Source organism: Phasianus colchicus, chromosome 25, assembly GCF_987193195.1.
Source record: "Phasianus colchicus chromosome 25, bPhaCol1.hap1.1, whole genome shotgun sequence".
Taxonomy (NCBI): Eukaryota; Metazoa; Chordata; class Aves; order Galliformes; family Phasianidae; genus Phasianus; species Phasianus colchicus.
This window is the reverse complement of record NC_143460.1, coordinates 3,458,551-3,479,502: the sequence shown is the minus strand read 5'-3', so window position 1 is coordinate 3,479,502 and position 20,952 is coordinate 3,458,551. Positions and strand designations below refer to the sequence as shown.

The window sequence follows — 20,952 nt, the reverse complement described above, 5'->3', positions numbered from 1 at the left end:
GTCCTTGGGAAGGAAGGCTGAGAAAACACAAAGCTGTAAAGGAACTGCTTCCCATCTGGGCAGCCTCGTGTGCCTGCATCCCATGGGGCAGCAGGCCCACTTACCCACAGGGAAGTAGTGATCATCGTATATTATTACAATATATTAAGAATTATTAATTAAATTATTATTACGTCCCATTTGTTATTGTTATGCTCCATTATTATTATTATTAGGTTCCACTCGGACAAATATCCCCCCACAGTTCACTACTTCCATAATTATAATTTATATTGTTGCTATCTCTTATTTCCCAGCTCCAGCAGCCTGGCTGGGCTCTGTCCGTGCCCCCACCTGCACCGGGGGGGTGTTAAGGGGCGGGGTGGTCCATGGGATGCGCAGGGGATGCTCCCATCCCGGCCCCGGAGCGCTCAGATCCCAGCGGTTCCCGGCGCGTCCCCCCCCGGCGCTCCCGAGCGGCGGAAGCCGTGGCCGTTCCCCCCCCCCCGCATCGCACCACAAGGTCACCCCGCTCTGCCTACACGTCCCAGGAGGCCGTGCCCCCACAGCCCATGGGGGGGTCGGGAAGGGGGCGGCGGACGGGCGAAGGAAGAGCTCGGGATCCATCGGTGCGTCCCGCTCAGCTTTTTCCTCTCCTTTCTCTCAGGACGTCCGGACCTGGGAGATCTTTTTAAATCCTGAACGAAAGAGATGAACCTATCTGGAGATCTTCTGCAATTAAAAAAGAAAAAAAATCAAATAAAAGCACCGGGAGATGAGGAGCAGGGATCCGGTTCCGAAGGTCGGTGCTACAGGGCTACAATCCTTGCTCGCTCTTTGCGGCTCTTCGTGTCACTGCGCGTCGCCGTGGCACCTTCCTGCGCCCGCAGCCATCGAAGGTGCTGCTCCACTCCTCCTTAGGAAGCAGAGGAAAAATCTTCCCCCATTTAATGGATGGGAAACTTGGCACAGCACAGACGAAGTGATTTGCTGACAGCACATAAGGAAATTGCACGAGCGGAGCATTCTCTCAGTTATGCCATCCTTGTAACTGCATAATATCCCTCTGTAATTCCAAACGGAACGTACTCCCTGCACGGGGCTGCACTGCTGAACGCAAAGAGTGCAGACAGCATTAGCAGCACCCGTGCGTTCTGCTGGGATGGTTTAATCCATACTGCATCCCCTGCATCCTCAGCGTGGTGGGCTCTGCACCCCGCAGCTGAGGTGGGCAGGGGTGCAGTGCTGCCACGTGCAGCTGTGACATGGGGGGGAACCAAAGGATGCTTGGCTTCTTGGGGTACAACACACTCACATGCAGCACACCCAGCTGCAGCCTGCTTTGTGCTGCAATCCATGCAGGAGCAGCAGCATGCTGGAACTGCCCCGTAGGATGGAGGAGAGAGCAGAGCCCCTGGATGCAGCCACGGTGCGGGTAGGCAGCACTGAGTCCAGCTCTGCGTGCTGCCAGCCCGCCCTACGTCAAGGCTATGCCACGATCCAGGCTCCCCTGCCCTCATTTGAATTGGCCCGGCCTCGTAATCTGCTGCTAAGTGGGACTGCGATGAGCACCGAGATAAATTTAGAAAGAAATCTTTGTATGGGTCAGAGGAAAAACACCGCAGCCTCTGGAATCCGAGCAGAGCGACTCCGCGGCTCCTGCTGCAGCCTGCGGGCTGGGAGGGGAAGGGAGAGGAGCCGGGGGGTCTCAGCGCTGCGTGGACGTGGTCAGCCAAGACTCCCACCCAACAAACCCATTCGGCTCTGATAAATCCAGGTTGTGTTTACATGCGGTGAGGAGGGCTGCGGTGCATCACTCCTCCTCCAGGACCACCGGCCACGCCACAGCAGTGTTGTTCCCTTACGGTTCTGCTAAGCTGTTAAATTGTTTTTAAACAAGAAAAAAAAAAAATATAATAGTATTAGTGGTGTAAAATCCCCCATGAAATCACGCATCCACTTCCCCTGCTACATTCCAAGCACCATTCAAAAGCCTTTTATCATGTGCTCATAAAGGGTATGGAACCAACGCGAGAAAAGGAAAAGAATTTTCTGAATGATTTTCCTTTAATAAGCTATTAGGACCTTGTACTGCTAATTAAACTATTAATTAGATGTCTTATCGTTCCCAAACATGTTAGCACGTTGCCAAAGCAGCAGAGAGCCTCTGGGGCAGGCGGTAGATAAGGAAAGAAGGAAGATGCAAACATGAAGATTAAAAAAAAAGAAATCATGAGTAAAAGAAGCAGAAATAGCAAATAAAGAACTTAGGGTAGGTAATGCATTATTTAAATTACAGGAATAAAAAAAATACACAAGCTAAAAATAAACACCCCAGGGATGTGGTCTGCCTTATGCAAGACGCAGGAACTGACGGGCAGCAGCGCTCGCAGCTACCCGGGTGCCAGTCCCACTGTTCTAGCAGAGCACAGCCAGCAGATAGCAGCATTGCTATACGTATGTATGTATATACCCCAGGCTATGGCTATTGCAGTTTCTAAGTGGTGCAGGAACCTCAGAGCACAGCCTGAGCACCCGGTGCTGCTGGGAACAGAGCACAGCAATGCTGGTCCGTAGGGCTGCAGCCTGCGCTGCTGCTTACGTACTGTAATGGGATAGAAAGTGCCATGATAATAGCAGGGTGAAAGGATACAGCTACAGCAAATGAGAACGAGCCTAAATACAGCAGCCACAGAGGCAGAAATGAAGGAAAAGAGCTGCCTATCTTTAGAAAGCCACAAGCAAACAGAGATCCCCAGCAAGAGATGCCCTCAGCTCCACTCCAACCCTTAAATGAGGTGTGAGAAGGGATGAATCCTGACTCTGCCCCTTCCACTCAGGTACACTGCTTGCACCTGAGCTTCCCTGGATTAGCCCTGCCTCCCCACCAGGTGCTCAATCACTGCTTCAGGCCATGACTTAACATCTCTGCTACACACACACGTGTGAAAATCCAACATAAAAGTGGTACTTCTGCATCCTGCAAACAGCACTGCAGCGCCTCTTGGTGCCCCTGGTTTCAGCAGGATGTGGCTTTGCTTTTGGTGGCTGTCACAGTGCAATGGGGCAGAGTTAGGGTTAGGGACTGAGCTGGAATTTTAGTACCCAGAAAGGGTGGGTGCCCTGGGGGAGCACAAGGAGCAGCAGGAGCGGAGCTGGGGCTGCAGGTGGGACAGGGCTGCTCGTGTAGGGCAGGTCCTATTGCTGGGGGGCTCTGCACCAAATCAATGGAAAAAGGATGAGGACACAGAAAGCAGAGTGGGGAGCTGCTCTCCCCTGATGTGGGATGGGCTGTTCTGCTGTGCAGGGCTCACCTGGCAAGGTCGTGCTGGTTTTGCTATGCACTCCACGGAAGATCTGCCGAGAGAAGTAGTTAATAAGACTTAATTAAAACTTGCTTGCTCTGATGAATTTGATTGGCTTCAGCAATGCACTGAGCAAACCTGAAGCTCACAGTAACACTGCGTGGCAGCTCAGACACAAAAGTATCTCTCATTGCTGAACAAAGTCTCTGCTTTCAGCTTGGGGAAGGGTCTGGGGCAGCCTGCATGGCACCAGGGCTCCGTTCTGCTCCGGGCTGATGCACAGATGTAACACTCAATGGCTGTGCCAGCACTGGGTGAGCAGAAGAAAAACCACAGTCCCAGCAAAGTCCACTAGGAAGGGACGTGAGGGGTCTGATAAGGAAGGAACAACAGCAGCCCCTTTGCCTTGGCTGGGCCGCCCACAGCCCCTTCCGCAGCCCTGCAGTCCTACAGCCCTGCTCGGCTCTGTGCCCACCAGGATGTTCCTGTGTAGCCTTTTGTTCTGCCCCAGCAGCTGATGGCTGGTTTTGTTGTTGTCTCAGTTTGGCTGTAGGACGTACCCAGAGCTGTGAAAAATGCACCTGAGCTTTGATTAGATCTCTCCTTTCTGATGCAGCAGATAGTACTGATTAGATAAGCAGCTGCCAAAAGGAAACAGAAAATACACCAGGAAGGACCTCCCCCCACCTCCATACTGTGCTGCTGGGATTGCCTCCAGTAGAGCCCCGGTCCAACTCATGGGTTTTTGAGGGCAACTCCTGCACAGCAGCGACAAGCATTCAGTGTTAATACGTGGAAGGAGCTGCAGTGAGCTGGGATCTAAGTGAGCCCCACCTGAGTCCATGCTTTCTGCTGGGGGACCCCAGCTCAGCCTCCCCGACCCATTGGCACTGCAGGTCAGTGCTCCCCTGGATCTGGGAGAGACAGAAACAGTTGAGCCCACACCCAGGGCAGCACCATTCAGATGCTATGGAATCCAAATCTCTGAGCAATGTATGCACTGAAAAACACAGCAGCCAAAATAACCACTGCTTTTACTGGACTATTCCAGCAGTGCACAGGGAGGAGCGAGATCTTCATCCTCTACCCAGAGACCCCATGCTATCCATACCCATGGATGTGGAGATATGGGTGTGGGTATGGATACCTGTGGGCACCCACCCACATCCATGCCCTGCAGCTCTGCCCCATTGCTCAGGCAGAGGCAATCAGTGCAGTTCCAACACCATTACTTGGGTGCATAGAGGAAGCCTTCTTCCTCCTGCATGCACGCACACACCCTGCTGTCAGCACAGCCCCCAGCCATCAGCCAGCAGCCTCGTTTATTTCTCCAGGAATTAGCAGCACATGGTAAACATCAGCAAATCAAACAAACGCTGTTTAATAACTTGATGCACGTCACTCGGTCCAGCAGACGTGTCGGACAGCTTTGAGTCATCACGTTGTGCTGCAAAACAAGGGCTCACTGAGGTGTGGTCCTGAGCCCCACGTCCCAGCGGGATGAACACGCGGCAGCTCTGAGGACATTCATTTGTAATGCTTCTTTTTTCTCTTTTTTTTTCACTGAGATGATTAAAATGAGGGCTGGGAGAAGCAGTTCACAGGGGAATGGCGCTCGGTTTGCTCCTGCTATTGGCTTTTCAGCATTGGCTTTTTGTTACTGTAAAGTAAAAATACTTTGTTTTTGTCTGAATGGAAACGTCCATCATAGAGTCCAGCAGATGTCTGACCAGGAGCCCTTTGGCATCTTCTGTTCCCAAAATCCTATGGAGGCCAAAGCTCCATTTTGTGGGGTTGGGTGATGGGACCACACGATGATGGATCACTACTGTGGTGTTAATGCCATCTCCAAGCTGGGAGATGGGTGAGACATCACCCTAAAACATCTACCTGCACCCCGGTGGGGTCAGCAGAGCTCAAGGTCTGTTTGTATTTCAGCCTTCAATGCCACGTGGGAAGTGTTACACGGAGCTTCAGTACATTCTAAGAGACGAAGATGGCACAAAGGGCGAGGAGGGGATTAAACACCCCATGCTCTTAAAGGAGGAAGACGTCGTGTGCTTAAAGACGAGATAAAAAAACATCATTCCCTGAAACCTGAAAGGTTCGTGTCACTGGAATCCCAATCTAACTATTTAAATCACGGTACCACCAAATCCTGGGGCTGCTGGTGCTCAGATCACAGCTGCAACTTGGACCGTGGCTTCAGCCTCCTCTGCTCAGCTGCATTTCTCACCGTGTGCTTTTAACAACAAAAGCAGAGGATGGCAGTAAAGAAGTTCCCTGTGTGGTCATTGGAAGAAGGAGGGAGAGCAGAGAAACGGCCCCAAGCAGCGCTGGAGCGCAACGCGCTTTGGGGCGACGGTGAAGTTCTTCACAGAAACGAGAAAAAGAATATAAAAAAGGATGGAAAAGTTCAGTGTGAGGCACTCGTGCACTCCGTGGGGTCACATGGAGGTGTCGGCCAGGCTCTGCGCGGTGCCGCGGCCGTTGCGGGATGCGCCGTTCTCCTGCGCCCCATTGGCGCTCGGCTTCTCCTGCGATGCAGGTCTGCCCTGGCTGCCAGTCTCCAGGTCGTAGTGGTCTTCATCCTGCAGACAGCAAGAGGAGAGGTGGTGTTAGGGAGGGGAAGGCTAGCGGTGGGTGGCTCTGCCACCAAGCAGAGGGTGGGTGGCATCCTGTGGGCACGGGACTGGCACCCGCTAACAGAGCCATGTGGACATGGAGCCCTGCTGGCAGCCAGGAGCTGTGCTTGTCCTCTGGGACCTGAAAAGAGGAGCTGTCAGGTGGGTGCTGTTGGATTACCCACCTTGGGTTGGCAGAGCTGCCCCAGCACTGAGTGGCTCTGCCAAGTGCCCCTTGGCCAAGAAGAACCACCATGGAATGACAGCTATGGGGGTTTCCTATTTCTCTTCCCCTATCCCTTGCAGCAACACACCAGCAGCTCAACACTGCACAGCATGGAGATGCATATGGGCCTGCCCATACACAGCTATGCTCTGTGCTCTTTACTGATACTGCTGCACGGAGCTGCCATCATCTCTTACTCAGGCATACTCACTCCATGTGCCCATAATGCATCAGTTTCCATAGGGATGCAGCAGGTCCCATAGGGATGCAATAGATCCTTTGGTGTTCAGCAGGACCTGGTGACCCTGGGCTGTGGGCAGAGATTGCAGCCAGCAGCAGAGGAGAGCAGAGCGTGGGCACAGCATTGTGCATCCTCTGATCTCTGTTCATTCCTCACCCCATATCTGTGGCAGTGAGGTTTGTGCTACTCATGGCAAAGTGGTGTGACGCTGTTCAGCATCTACACCAGCAGCTCCCACCATGTGCTGCTGGCCCCATTGCCACCATCCAGAGCTGCACCCAGCAGTGCTGGGCTCCAGCTGCCTCTTGCACAGCTGCACATCTGATGTGAGACAGTTCTGGCAACGAAGCACTCCAATGGCTGCAGCACCACCCATAAGCAATGATAGGACAGGCCCTGAAATTCATGGCAAAGGAGTTCTGAGCGCTCAGGGTGTAACACGGACATAGGAGCATTTCTTCTTTCTTTCTTGATACGTTTTATTAAGCGAGGGGAGGAAGAGCCTTTCTTACAGCATCAGTAAATGGGCGGTGGGGCGCCGGCTCCTGGCTACCGGGCGCTTTGCCACCTGTAGGCACTGACCAGCCTCTGTCCCGCAGGGCTCCAGCTCCGCCGCCGCATCAGGAAGTACCCAGCCGTGCCCAGAGCTGCCAGCAGGAGCCCGGAGGTGACCAAAGCCGTCAGTGTCTTCCGAGAAAAGTCCTGATGGCTCCGCACGCTGCCCCGTTCGAGGGATTTGATTCCGAACTGAAAAAAAAAAAAGAAGACTGCCAAAGAGAGCCAAGAGCCTTGCAAACAGGAAACGTGTGCGTCTGCTCTGCAGCTTTCAAACAAAGCTGCTCTTCACCTCCTTGGGAGATGCACACAAACAGGGCTGGGCTGGAGATGCACACAAACAGGGCTGGGCTGTCCTGCCCGAGCTCTGTGCTTTGCTCACAGTGCAGTATCTGCTGCTGCACGGTGAGGTTTGCTACCCCAAACCTGAGATTTAGAGCATGCATCTGCATGATGGAGTATCTCTGTGAGCTGCTGCAGCTCTGCTGGCTGCCTTTATTTGGACACCTGGAGCTCGGCTTTACGAGCCGGCAGCAGCCTCACTGCAGTGCTGAGAGCAGGAATTAATTAACATCACGCAATGCTTTGAAGATGTGGAGTTCCAATTACATCCTAAGAGTTATTGTTGGGATCTAGCCCTTTTTAAAGAGGATACTACCCAATTTTACAGTGACTATTCCAAGCAATTCTACCTTCAGTGCTTGCATCGAGGATCCTGGGGCACCGTTGTGGTGATTTTGGGCTCACTGCTGCCTGGCACAGCAATGCACTCCAGGCATTGAGACCATCCTGACACTGAGCTGCCTACACCCCACTCCCAGGGCCCGACCTCTCTGGGCATTTACCTTTTCCCAGTGAGACTCCCGGAGCACATCCATAGCAGGATCTGCAATTGTTAAACAGGAGAAGTGCATTACAATGAGCGTCACATTGCAGTTAACCTCAGCACGAGGAGCCCAGGAGCCACCAACCCCTTCACCCCTCCAGGTGCAACGCCATGGCTGAAGCAAAACCCCAGAAGAAAGAGCTCCTCCCAAGCTGCAAGTGAGAATCCGTGCCCTACAGAGACCTCCCCAGCCCCTCTCTGGGGCCTGAGGCGTGGTGATGGCTGGGGCTCAGCTCCTGACCTGTGTTCCCATCGAGGACGAGCAGCAGGCACTCCTGGTCCACCTCAGACGTGGCGAGTTTGATCTGGCAGGGTGGGGGCACACGGTGAGCATCCTCTTCACAGATTGCACTCCATAAATCTGAGCCCTTCGTATCCAAAAAATGTTTCTGCAAGGTTTTCAAACAAAGGGCCGTGAAACCAAGGATAAATGAAATTAAGATATTCATAGGAACTCTTGGAAGTGACATTTAAACAAAGCTAAATTTAGGTTCTGAGTGGCATGGCAAGTCCCTCCAATCTCTGGACGGAGCAAGCAGCCTGAAGAGCTCCATTGTTTCAGGATCCCAGGCAGGAGCTGAGAGGGAGGGGAAATAACAAAGAAGCATTTTGCCTTCCTGTTTAGGAAATGTCTTCAGTGTTTTCTCTAGGTTGCTGATCAAAGGCCAGGCAACAAAACACACATTTCACACTTCTTAGAGCTGAACCAGTGCTTGGGTGGAAGAGGAAGAGGAGAACTGCAGCCTTTCCCTCCCATGGGCAGGGAATGTATGGGACAGGACTGTCCTTCTCCTTGCAGCTATTTCCAGATGCTGTCTGCCAGCAGAGCCACTGACCCCATGCCCCATCCCATCCTATCTCACTCTATCCTATCCTATCCTATCCTATCCTATCCTATCCTATCCTATCCTATCCTATCCTATCCTATCCTATCCTATCCTATCCTATCCCATCCCATCCCATCCCATCCCATCCCATCCCATCCCATCCCATCCCATCCCATCCCATCCCATCCCATCCCATCCCACTGGGCCACAATCGCAGCCCCTCTGTCCCACACACAGCTCCACGCCGCCTGCCTTCCCCTGGAGTCCCACACCAACAGGCACTGAGCAAACAAAAATGCAGAGATCCATCCACTGCAGAATAACAAACAAATCAGTTTCAGCTGTCTCTAAAGAGCTTGGCGTGGGGACAAGGAAGGCCAAGATGGAACAAGAGGCCCAAGTGTGTACTTTCCTTTCTCCGCTGTGGAAAGAACTCATCCACGTATCAGAGTTTCCCTTTGCAATTAGCAGAGCTGGGTGCCAGCTCATTGCTCATTTGCTTTGGGAAAAGTCAGCAGGAAGGACACAAGGCCGTTCCCTCTGATCTGCCCCTTCTCGGCAGCTCCTATCAGTTCCCAGCTGCAGCACCCACCACCACGGCCAAGCAGTTTGGAGCACATAGCACTTTGCTATGGCCCTATAGGACATCCTGCATGCTATACCATCCATAGTCGTGCAACCCATGCAAATGCCAGGAGGACTGGTGCCACTAGATGGCAGCTGAGCCCGGGAGCTTCCATACCAACCCTGGCAAACCACCGCCACCATAAACACTGGCAACCCTAAATGCCATTTAACAGGCAATTTACAAAGGGAATCCAAGCAGGAATTCACCCACCCAGAGTGGTCACAGCATGGCTGACCAGCAAAATAAGACTCATCGTTGTCATTTGTACCCAGGGCGCTGCCAAGTCTCTGTCCCATAAGGTCCTGCCCCTGTTGGGCTCTCCTGCAGCTCCTGCACGGAGGGCACATCTGCTCCCACTCACAGCAGCATCACAGCTGCCCCTTCCTTGCTCCTATAAATGGTTTTGGTGCAAAAAGCCGAGGGCTGTTACGGAGTGCCTGGGATTCCTCTGGGAGTCAGCACGGACAGGGACACAGCTCTGCCCCCAGGCTCCTTCCCTGGGCTGCTGGCAAGACAAGAAAAGGCGACTGTGTTCCCAACAGAGGAGAGGAAGGAGAACAATAAAGGCAGTTTCCTGTTCAATGTGGTGGGAGAGATTTCAGAAGCCAAACAGACCCCAGAGCTTCATGAGGAAAAAGGAGGATTTATGCAACCAGAAAGCTGGATTCCATTGGGATCCCTTTGGGATCCTCCAGGGGCTGCTGCAGCCATCCTCCCCTTTTATTTGGCACAACCCTAATGCTTTCCCTCAGGGATGAAAGTGCAAAGCTCTCCACCCCAAACCCACCCCCAGTACAGTGACCCCATCTCCTCCAGACTTCTAGTGATGCAAAACCCACCCCTGCTGCCCCCCCACCTCCCATGTGCCTCCCCATTGCAAATGTAGGGCAGCCACTCACACAGGTGTGGGACTCGTTGAGCCGCAGGCAGAGGGCTGCGCTGTCGCTCACTTCTTTGATGTTGTGGCACGTGATGGGCTGCAAGTCAGAAAGCAGTGCTGGGATTAGCGAACCACTGGAGTAGTGTGTGTTGTCCAAAATGCACAGCTGGATGATTTTGACAAAGCAGAAGACCCCTCCAGAATGCTTGTGTGATTTCCTCTGCTCAGCAGCTCACAGCACAGTGCTGAAGGTTCCCGGGTTGCCCTATGTAGCAGGGCTGCAGGCGTGGGAGCAATTTGCAGGGCTCTGCAGCACCCGTGCTTTGCTTACTCGTCCTGGCCAAGGTGCATGCACTGCATCACCAGCTTTGTTCATCCCTCCCTACCCATGAAGGCCACAGTGCTGACCCAGACAGGGCTGGGAGCAAGACACCCTCTGTAATTGCTCACAGCCCTGATGCAAAGCCACCCACTCTCCCCACTGCATGGGATCACCAATGTTCAGCCCCACCCCCCTCCTCTCACCTTGCTGACACCACCAGATGTGTGCAGCTGTGTGGTGGCCTCCGAGACCGCCGTCAGTCTGGGGGTGGCCGTGGAGCTGAGCAGCGTTGATGCAGATGGGTGTGCAGCTTCTGTCGTTTTGGGGTGCAGTGTTGGGCTCAGCGTGGTGGATGCCCCACTGCTTGTGTCCTCTGGATGGTTGTCCAGCAGTGGTGTGGGGGTCTGGCTGGTCTGAGTGCTGCTCTGGGTGCTGGGATGGGCGCTGGATAGGAGGCTGTGCTCACTGCTGGGTCCTGGGGAGCTGGGGATGCCTGATGTGGGTTGAGCAGTGGGTGCTGTTTGGAAGAAATGCAGTGAGAAAGATGCATGGAGAAGCTTAAGTCCTCTGCAATCAGCGCGTGGCATCGCGCTGACTGAAGTACGATATTGATTTGTCATAGCCAGCAGCATCAGAACGCGGTGTTGGCTGTGTAAGAAATGCATTAGGCTTGCTTAGGTTGCCTAATTGTTACATGAGCTCCATAATCTGTGCACAATGGGCTCAGTTCCCGGGCACGCACTGCAACACGACCAGGGTGCAGTGGCCGACCTCCCCCCTTGATCTGGAGCCATCAGAGAGTTGGGGTAAAAAGTTAATGAGGCCATCGTCCCCATCCCCTCTTATCTATTTGATGGAGAGGATGGGGCTGAGCCACCAGGCCTGCAGGCAGCCAGAGCGGTGCTGCTTGGCTCTGATGGCTGCACAGGAATAAAGCAATGAGTTTTCCCAGTGGGTTCTTTTTTTCTGAGAGCACAGCCCATCCTCTGACCGCTGGGTTTCTAAGGGCACATTGTACCCACGCACTGAATAAATCTGATTAACAACACAGTGATTACCAGGGCTGTCCTGTGTCGCTGCCGTGCTGCCGATGCTGCCGGTGGGTGCCACGCTGCCAGTGCTGCTCTGTGCTGTTGCCACGGACGAGGTCACAGCAGTTAAGCTGTCTGTGGGGCTGTCAGCAGTGGTACCTGGGGGAGAAGAAGCATTAGGGGCTGCAGCCAGGCCCCCATCCACCCCTGTCCCACTGCTGCATGTGGAGGTTGAGCTCACAACTTTGCTTTCTTCTTGCCCCAAGTTGGCCTTGAGCTCACATGGGTCCAGAGAGCAAACAGCTGGGAGTGCATCAAAGGCTCCGCGAGCACCAAAGCTCTGGGAGCACTGAGGACGGGCCCAGTTCTGCCCTCATCCTGCACACCCTGAGCTCCATCAGAGCGCTGCACAAAGCCGGATTGTGGAGCAGCTTGAGTCGATAATCCTTGGAGGGGAGACTGAGGCCTTGGAAGAGATCTGTGTGTGCCTCGGGAAACAAAAGTTGGATGTGCAGCCGCAGGCAGCGTGTCAAAGTAAACAGAAACATTCCCATTGGCTGCGGCTCAGGCTCTGACTCATGAGCAAAAACATCTTTGGAGGTAAAGCAGAATGTTTGGGGAGTCGCTCGTTGCTCTAACTTAAAGTTTATATATTGCTTCCTGGTGTGTTCCAGAGATGACACTTCCAGCTTTCCTTTCTGCTGTGAACTTCATGAGTCAGTGAAAACACATTTCTTCCCATCTCTTAACCTTTTACATTCCTATTTCCACTTTTGCAAGCTGCTTCAGTGTCTCCTGCGGGGCTGTTGCTGTTTAAGACTCTTACCCAGACACTAAAGACAAACTAATGTAAAATACGTTGTTTCGTTTGTGTTTCTGCCCAGCACAGCTCCAAGGAGCCTTACCTCACCCTTCCCAGCAGTGCTTCCACAGGGAGCAGTGCTGACACGGGCTGAGCAATGCCAGCAGTGGGGCTGGGTGTGCACTGCGCCCTTAGCATGCCTCGGGGTGCTGTGCCTTGGGGTGGCTTTGCACTGGGGTGCTTTGCATTGGGGTGCTGTGTGTTGGGGTGCTGTGCTTTGGGATGCTGTGTATTTCAGCGCTATGCATTTCAGTGCTGTGCATTCGGGTGCTGTGCATTTCAACGCTGTGCTTTTCAGTGCTGTGCATTAGGATGCTGTGCGCTTGGTTGCTGTGCATTTTAGCACAGTGCATTTGGGTGCTGTGCATTTCATTGCTGTGCATTTGGGTGCTGTGCATTTCAGCACAGTGCATTAGGATGCTGTGCATTTCATTGCTGTGCATTTGGGTGCTGTGCATTACAGCACAGTGCATTAGGATGCTGTGCATTTCAGTGCTGTGCGTTTGGGTGCTGTGCATTTCAGCACAGTGCATTTGGGTGCTGTGCATTTCAGTGCTGTGCGTTTGGGTGCTGTGCATTCTGTGCATTTCAGTGCTGTGCATTTCAGTGCTGTGCACATCAGCATCGTCCTGGCAGAACTTCTCCTAACTCAAGCTATCAGCACTTGGCTGGAGGAGGCCCAGAGGACCTGGGTTGTTGGTTGAAGGCTGTGCTGCTGCTCAGAAGTCCCTGTGGGGCTGCTCAGGAGCAACGCTGCAGCTGCTGGGGGCTCTGCTGGGGTGGCTGCAGGTGGTCAGGGCCAGAGTTGGGCTCTGCTCTCAGGGAAGGTCTCTCCCCTCCCTAGCAGTTGCAGCCAATCCCCTCCCTGAGTTTTTCTGAAGAATTTTACCAAATCAAAACCAGGAGGTGCGAGCCTGTGCCCAGAACTGAAGTAGTGCAAAGTTAAAGCCAGGCTTTGCATACAGCTCTGTGTTTGCATGGCAGTCAGCCGGAAACTTTACGTCACTGGAACTGAGGCGACCTCCCAAAGCACCACAGCCACCCCAGCACCTGTGAACTGTTCCAGATGTCTGCACAGCACCAGAGGTATTTCTGATCAAAGACTTTTCACCGCCGAATGTCACAAATTGAAGCCTGGGTTACTGCTGGGTGCAGTTTGCAAGAAGATGCATCACACAGCACTGCTTTCTTCCTCCCTCCATTGTGGCACATGCAGCTGCTTCTACAGAAACCACGGTGAAGTTTTCTGCAACACTGCAACTCATGAGACAAATAACCATCCGAACGTGAGCTGGAGGGTCCACCCTGAAGAGGCCATTTATTGCACGCACGTTTTTAGCAGCTTTGCTAAACCAGGTCCAACAGAAAGCAAAACTCCACAACGCCAAAAGCTCAGGAAACATGAAGAAAAAAATAACCTCCTTGCTTTGCGCTCACAGTCGTGGATCACAGTGCTTTCTGCCCTGTGCCTGCAGCCCTGCAAGGCAGAAGGTGCAGCCCAGAGGGATTCCCTGGACTTTAATTACACCTCCCGTGAGCCTTGGGACCCACAGCTCTGGGATTGCAATGCGGAGCTCCATCCTGCATTACTCACACATTCCCAGCCGTGCTGCTCCCGGCCATGTGGCAGGAACTGGGGCGGGTGGAGCCCTCTTCCCTCTGGAAATATCTGATAAAATCCCTGCCCTTCCCCCTCCCTCCTTGCACAGGATATGGGTGTGGGGCTGCGGGAGCGCTCCATCGTGGCTATGGGCTCAGGGCACCAGAGGCTGCACGTGGACATTGGAAACCTCCTTTGCATCGCTGATTTGTGGAGATTTTCTGGATCTTGCAGGAGAACAATTAATAAAGAAAGAACGCTTCCCAAAAACACGAAATTTAAGACACAAAATCGAGCTTGGCAGAAAAGACTGAACATGACATGGGCCAGCAGTGCTTGCATTGGGAGCATCCAAAGCACAGCTCCTCTGTCCCAAACAGGTGTGGAGCTGAGCATGGCCAGAAGCCCAGAGCTCACCCCACCTGCGAGGCTCCGTTCTGTGCCATGAACACAGCATGCAGGGCAGCGCAGCTCCCGGGGTGAGAAATCCACCCCAGCAGCAAAAGGAAAGGAGCGCCGTGGAACAGAAGAGCAAAACACAGCAAATTCCTTCAACAGAGGCAGTCCCTCACTTTGGCAGGAGTTGGGAGAAATTGCATCTGATGACACCCGCGGGTCCCTGGCTGCTGTCCCAGCACTCTGCGCCCACACGGAGCGCTGCTTCACTTCTTTATTACTTTGTGGTTGTTGGGCTTGGGACAAAAATGATAATATTTCCATATAGAATAACCCTTTATTCATATATATATGAATATTCAGATGACGACTACTTTGAAGAACTGGAATAGGAGAGTTTAATACTTAAGACCCATCTGATTTTCACAAAATGTTCAGTCCCTGCCACAAAACAGATTTACACCGCTGCAGAGCGAGGGGTGTCCCGAGCTGTGGGTGCACCCTGCAGCTTTGCATGCTGCATCTGCACCCTGTGTCATCTGCAACACACCTCCCGTTAGGGAGCTCTCCCTTCTCAATTGCTGTCCTTCCCAGCCCAGCAGCATTCTGTTTGCAGCACCTCGTGTGTCGGGCAGGGTGCTCAGTGCAGCGCTGCTCTGCAGAACATCAGTCAGGTGCTCTTTATGTGCAATTGCAATCTGCTGCGCTCCCACTCCATACCCAACAAAACGCATTCCCCACCCTTTCCAAAGACACAAAGCAGTTGCCCCATGCATTATTCCCACGCTGTTCCATTTCCCAGCAGCTGCATCCCTGATCTCTTCTGCAGCCCGCACTCACCAGACAACTTCACAAGGCAGAACACGATCCAGAAAAGCTGCCTCCACTTCATCATGCACACGCTTTCCCAGCACAGCATTCCTACTCGGGGCTCCCCGTAAGGCTGGGTGCTGCTGGGACCGCTCGTGGGTTCAGCTCTGCAGCACTGCTGAGCTCATGTGCTTGGTTGGAGTTCAAGTCCCTGAGCTCACTCGGTGCTGGGGTGGGTTTCAAGTCAGGAGTTGTGCATTGGTTCAAGACGGCGAGGTGGAGTTTGCCTGATTCGATCCCACGGTTTTATAGAGTTCATGGCAACCTCGCTATCACTTAGGTAATTTTCTCCTCCCTGCTTTCCTGCCAGCACTTCCAAACAAACAAACAGACGGAACAAATCTCCCCCAGCAAAGGAGCCCACGGCCCTCACTGTTTTAACCCTTTCCTGAGAGCTGCTGCCCCGCACAAAGGGGCTCCAGCCCAGCAGAGCTGCTCCAAATCCACCCAAATCCACCCCTGGTGGGTATGGGGAACCCCTGGGAAATGGGAATGCTGAAAAATGGCTCTTGAAGCTGAGATTTTCTCAGCAAATTTAGCAAGGAATTCAAGGATGCGAAATCATCACTGACCTGAAGAGAGGTAATTCCATTATCTTCACTAAATTGACTCTGGTCAAACTGAGAGCTGAATGAGATTTAGGGGAGGTCTACGAGAGAGCAGAATTCACAGGCAAAACCTTCTGCTTAAAGCCTGGAGCAGAAAAGGGACTTGAGATGAAGAAGTACCTCTGTGGAGCTGATTTCCATTAATGACACCCTATAGAAACATTGATAGCAGTGTAGAAACACCGACCCCACTCTTACTCCCAGGCTGAAGGTGACCATGTGGAAGCGGCATAGCTATGGCCATTGGAGAAACCAAACCCCAGTTAAGTCAGAATTCTTCCTTTCCTGGTCTGACTGATTGATACCATCACTGGAAAAGTCATGGTTACCAGGAAACAAAAATAAGGTGGCCATGAAAACCACGGGCAAGGAAGCATTCAGTGGATAGACTGAATTTTGTGGATGTCCCGTTGCACCTCTACAGCCACATGGCTCCAGTCTGCAAAGGGATCAAAGGGAAGGAAAAAAAAGAATTAGTTGCGTTATGTACAAAGAGATCCCCAGACAGCATTTCCACGGTACGCGTTTGGTGGTGTGACAAAATTCCAGCAGCTTTTGTTTTTGGCTTAGGACAGGAAAAAGTCTCTTGGAAGGAAACATCTGTAGCTAAAAAATGTGCTCCAGCCTCTATATAAAGATTTCTATCGTGCTTTTAGACTTTTTCTTTGTATTGGATGATAGAATTATGTTTCATTGAGAATGAAATATCCCGGTAAAGTGTGATCTGTAAAACCTAAGCATGGATATAGTGCAGCTCTGCACCCAGCATTTGCTCTTTTTTCCCCCCCGTAACACACAGATGCTTTGGTAAATGCAAGACTCAGCGCAAACACAGGTCTGCATGCATATCAGCTCAGAAAATACATTGGAAAGATGAAATAAGTAGATAGAGGCAAGGGTCCAATTTAAATAATAGGAAAATGTTTTCATTTCTGCCTTATTGAAGTGAGGATTTGGTTTGCATAGCACAATTGGAAACAAAAACTGAAATTCTCATGTTTCAGCTCCTGGGAAGACCAAAGACCACTGGTGAGAACCAAAGTGCCACCGCACAGCAAAGCGTTGGGAACAGCCTCAGTAGGACTGGGGCTTGGGAATACTCAGTGCAATGGTTTATCTGAGCACTGATATAAAGCTGAACCACAGGGACAGAACAAAACGAACCAACAACTTTCCATTCTGCGGAGTGAAACAGTTGAACAGAATTTAATGCAGTTCTGCAATGGCTTTGGCCATGATGCGGATGCCTCCAACCCCTCCTATCTCATCTTGCAGCCCTACAGACCCCAACCCCACAGATCTCAGCCCCACAGCCCCAGCCCATAATGTCCCTTCCTGTCCTACACGGCTCTCCCATCCGCTGGCCCCATTTCCTGCCATTCTCACTCTGCCCCGGCTGCTGCATGGAAGGGACCAGCAGCATCATCCGGGTCTGGCTGCCAGTCATGTCTCACCTTTCACAAACAAACTAAAAATAGAGGGGCTGGGCTAAGAATAGGCAGTGGCCAGGCCGGCCAGACACCAGGATAAGACCCAACGCCTTCAGCTTCCAGGGGAAGCTGGGCTGTATTTAAATGAAACTCCCTATAACAAAGATGTGGGTTTGCATTAATCCCCACTGCCACTGCTTTTACCAAATGCATCAGACCATGCCTTGCAGCTCATGGTAGGATGGTGACTCACTAAAGCGTGGCACAGTGGGCAAATTGAACACATCCTCAAAATGAGGAATATAAAAAAAAAAAAAGAAAAGAGATGAAAAAGTTCTGAAGATCTCTCCAATTGAAAGCACGGACCTATGGTGGTTTAGATGAGATGCCTCGAGATGCTTTCACCAGTTGCTTTGCCCATAGGAGTGATGTCAGATGGCGGCGGTGGTGGCATCTGCTGAGCACCCATTGAGCATCACCAGCAGCTGCCACAGCTGGAGCAGGAACGGGGCAGGTCCTGGCACCCTTGTCCCATCCCAAAGAACTGTCCCATCTCTTAGGCTGCACATAGATGGGGACACACGGACCTCTGAGCACACAGTGGATGAGCAGAACACCCAGCTCTGCACTGATTTCCCTGTTTGTTCATTGAGCAATACTTCCACATTGAGTAACACTTCTTCTCGTGGACGTTGGCTCTCCATTGAATCCTCTGCTCAAAGTGAATCGATGCAAACGAACGCTGCGGAATTATTTCCTCCTCTCAGCACTGTAACTGGATTTTATAGTTAAAAATCATCTCGACGCCGTCGCCATCAGCTGTCCGAGGTTAACAATGGCTGAGACAATCTGACCCAAACACTTGAGGGGTCAAGTGCCCACATTTCAGACAGCACGGTGATGAAGGCTCGTTCACATAGGCTGGGAATTTGGCCAAGTATTTAAGGGTGATTTAATTTAATTGTGAATGATGCAATAGACATATGGCTAGGAAGTTCTACGCCAGGAAACATGTTTCCTATAAGTATTTCAGCAGGCAGATGGCACACAATAGTTTTGGTGTAGTCATTTCCCCACCTCCTAAAAGCTGCTATTTTGAACAGAAGAAATAATTCAGTTCCCCACCACGCTCCCAAGACACCAACCCTACTGACCCACAGGACGTGCAGGTTAGAGGACTATTTCTGCACAAAAACCCAACAAAGAAACAAAACCTTGTGCTCACCTATCTGTTCCCATGCCAAAGTTTCAAAGCATGTTCAGCACTGAGCAAATATTGGCGCTTCATGGTGACCCAACACGATGGGGGAGCAGAGCAGAGCACCCAGCAGCAGTGGGCAACACCACTATATATATATATATATATATAAATTCAGGCAAACTCCCGCCTGCAAGTGCACTTAATGAGTTCCTCGTTATTTATTGCACCCTTGCACAGCTATTGCTTATTCATTTACCCTCAGAGGAGCCATTCCTCAGAGAGAAACAGCCGAAACAAACCAACAAGATCCGTTTTTTGATGCGTAGATCCTGTATTTGCTCTTTAAAACAAACAAACAAACAAACTTTGGGAAATATGAAATGAAATCTACGGTTGTGAGAACTATAGCACACCGCTAAGGAAAGTGATGTATTAAAACAAATCACTTCGTGTGATTACTCCACTAAAATCAATACCTTCAAATAATAAGTGGATAGGAAGCGTACACACGGCTGCGTTCGAACAAACCATATGGTGAATATATTCTTTAACAGTTTTATGCCTTAAACTTTTACTTCAAGACTGTTGGTTCAGATCTAATCAAGGCTGTGCTCATTTACTGCCTTCTGTCTGCTCAGCATTTTGCAGGGTATTACCGAGTCCTTAATCTAGTTTTAAGGGGCAGGCTACAATGTAAATCACACCATTTAAGCGTTTCCCATGGAACTGTTCCCTAGATGCGTATTTACCACGAGTCAGAGAGAAAAAGGGAAAATCTGCAAAGCCAGGAGCCAACAAAAAGCTGTGGCTTCCCTCCTTGCAAGAGCAAGGGCCTGTGCGTGGCTACTGCCTGTAATTTGATGTCCTCAAGGTCTCGTTTGTGCATTGCAGGAAAACCATCATTTGGATACGCAACGAGCAGCAAGGAGATACAGCGATGCATGAAAGCAAGGAGGGGAGGACAGCGATGAACCAGTCATATCCCCATCACCATCCATCACTCCCTTGGGACTGCAGCATGGTCTCATTAACCCGGCTGGTCTCACGGACTGCTTTTCATTGCTGTACCATCCGAGCTGCTCCGCTATAATAAACAGCGGCGCCGCGAAACGCCGGTAAAAAATCGTTAAAGCGTAAGTCTGGTAATTTAGTGCAAAGATTAGCTTCTCCACCCAGATCTACAGCTTGCTGATTGCAATTTATTCCTCACATTTATGGACGGCATATAACTGCGTGTGCTGGATCCACGGCCAGGCTTTCCCATCCATCATGAGGTGCTCCAGCGGTGCGGACGGACAGAAGGACAGAGGTGGGGCTGAAGCTCATCCCAAAGCACAGGGCAGTGGCCTTATAGGGAAAAGCCATCCAAATCTGCATCCCTGCTGTGTCCGGGGGGATTTCTCCAGCGTGGAGAAGTGATGGTATTTCTGGGTGAAGAAACCCAAACGGTGATTATGAAATAAAGGGTTGACTTTTACTCTGAGTAAATATCAGTTAGTGCCAGGTGGCAGCGAAGCATCAGATGAGACATAGAACTCATCAGCAGCGCTGATGAAAGGCATCTTTAGGAGCACTGGGGGAAAAGCACTGGAAAGGGCTCTCATCTCCACCCCGGCAATTGCTGATAATAAAGTGCTGCTGTTTTCTACCTGGCAATGAGGTCCCAGAGGTATGAGCCTCTCTGTTTTTCAAAGGAAGGTTTGTTCAAACACGCAGACAGGAGCATCCCCGCTCATTACCCGTCCTGCTGCTGCTGACCCACCGAGCTGGAAGTGGTTGCAGCCCTCATTCAAGTTATCCTTTTGTTTTGATTTTTAAAGTCGTCTCCGCTGTCTTGGAGGGATAAATAAAATGAAACAGAAATCTAAGAGCCACTTCTGTAGCTGTCTCCCGAAGAGAAGGCTGCAACAGCAAAACTGCCTCAGCTTCAGTACGAGGTGACCTGAAAAAATGACAGGGCTGTGCTCACAGCCACGAGCACACAGCTAAATTCATACACCACTTACTTATTGATGTGTTTGTACAATAGGAGTGGCTGGGAAGGCTGCAGACTCCCAGGTACCTTCTGATGGCACATAATAAGCACAGACAACACAGACCTACAGTGAATAATAGAACAAAAAGCTTCCAGTAGCACTGAAAATCAAAGTGCATATGCGATCAGTGCTCTCCAGTGAAACCTCCGGGGAAGGGGAGTGAGGGGCATCCATGAGCCTGGGGAGGAGGAGACGGGTGGTACAAAGCAGCTGCATGAAAATCTACACCCCTCTCCCCAAATTATCAGAGTTTAAAATCATGCATGCTGTTCCACCACACGTGAGAGCTACAAAGCATCTCACGGAGCGTTACTGAAAAGGTCCAATTACAGTAGAGGCACAGGAGGGACACCCAAGCTGTGGGTACAATCTCAAACCTGTGGTCTCAATACTCATTATTTTTCTTTTTAGCCCCATCAAACGCATTTTTCCCCCTGTGTTACTG

The 20,952-nt window shown here is 51.5% G+C and overlaps 1 protein-coding gene across 3 annotated transcripts; it reads right to left on the bottom strand.

Moving 5' to 3' along the window:
• Positions 1-1,718: 1,718 nt before the first annotated feature.
• Positions 1,719-15,561, bottom strand: CD34 (CD34 molecule). Of its 3 annotated transcripts, XM_090124525.1 has the most exons (10): positions 15,203-15,556; positions 11,532-11,663; positions 10,677-10,990; positions 10,171-10,248; positions 8,058-8,205; positions 7,776-7,816; positions 6,958-7,122; positions 4,564-5,875; positions 3,294-3,336; positions 1,719-1,856 (listed from the first exon to the last, which is right to left on the bottom strand). In XM_090124525.1, exons 1-8 carry the CDS (start codon positions 15,279-15,281, stop codon positions 5,732-5,734), a joined length of 1,101 nt encoding a protein of 366 aa, XP_089980651.1. In that variant the 5' UTR covers positions 15,282-15,556; the 3' UTR covers positions 1,719-1,856; positions 3,294-3,336; positions 4,564-5,731. The 3 variants fall into 3 exon arrangements, with proteins under 3 accessions (XP_089980651.1, XP_031461889.2, XP_089980652.1); XM_031606029.2 differs by having other exon boundaries at positions 3,294-5,875; XM_090124526.1 differs by lacking the exons at positions 1,719-1,856; positions 3,294-3,336 and having other exon boundaries at positions 5,740-5,875; positions 6,888-7,122; positions 15,203-15,561.
• Positions 15,562-20,952: the final 5,391 nt, after the last annotated feature.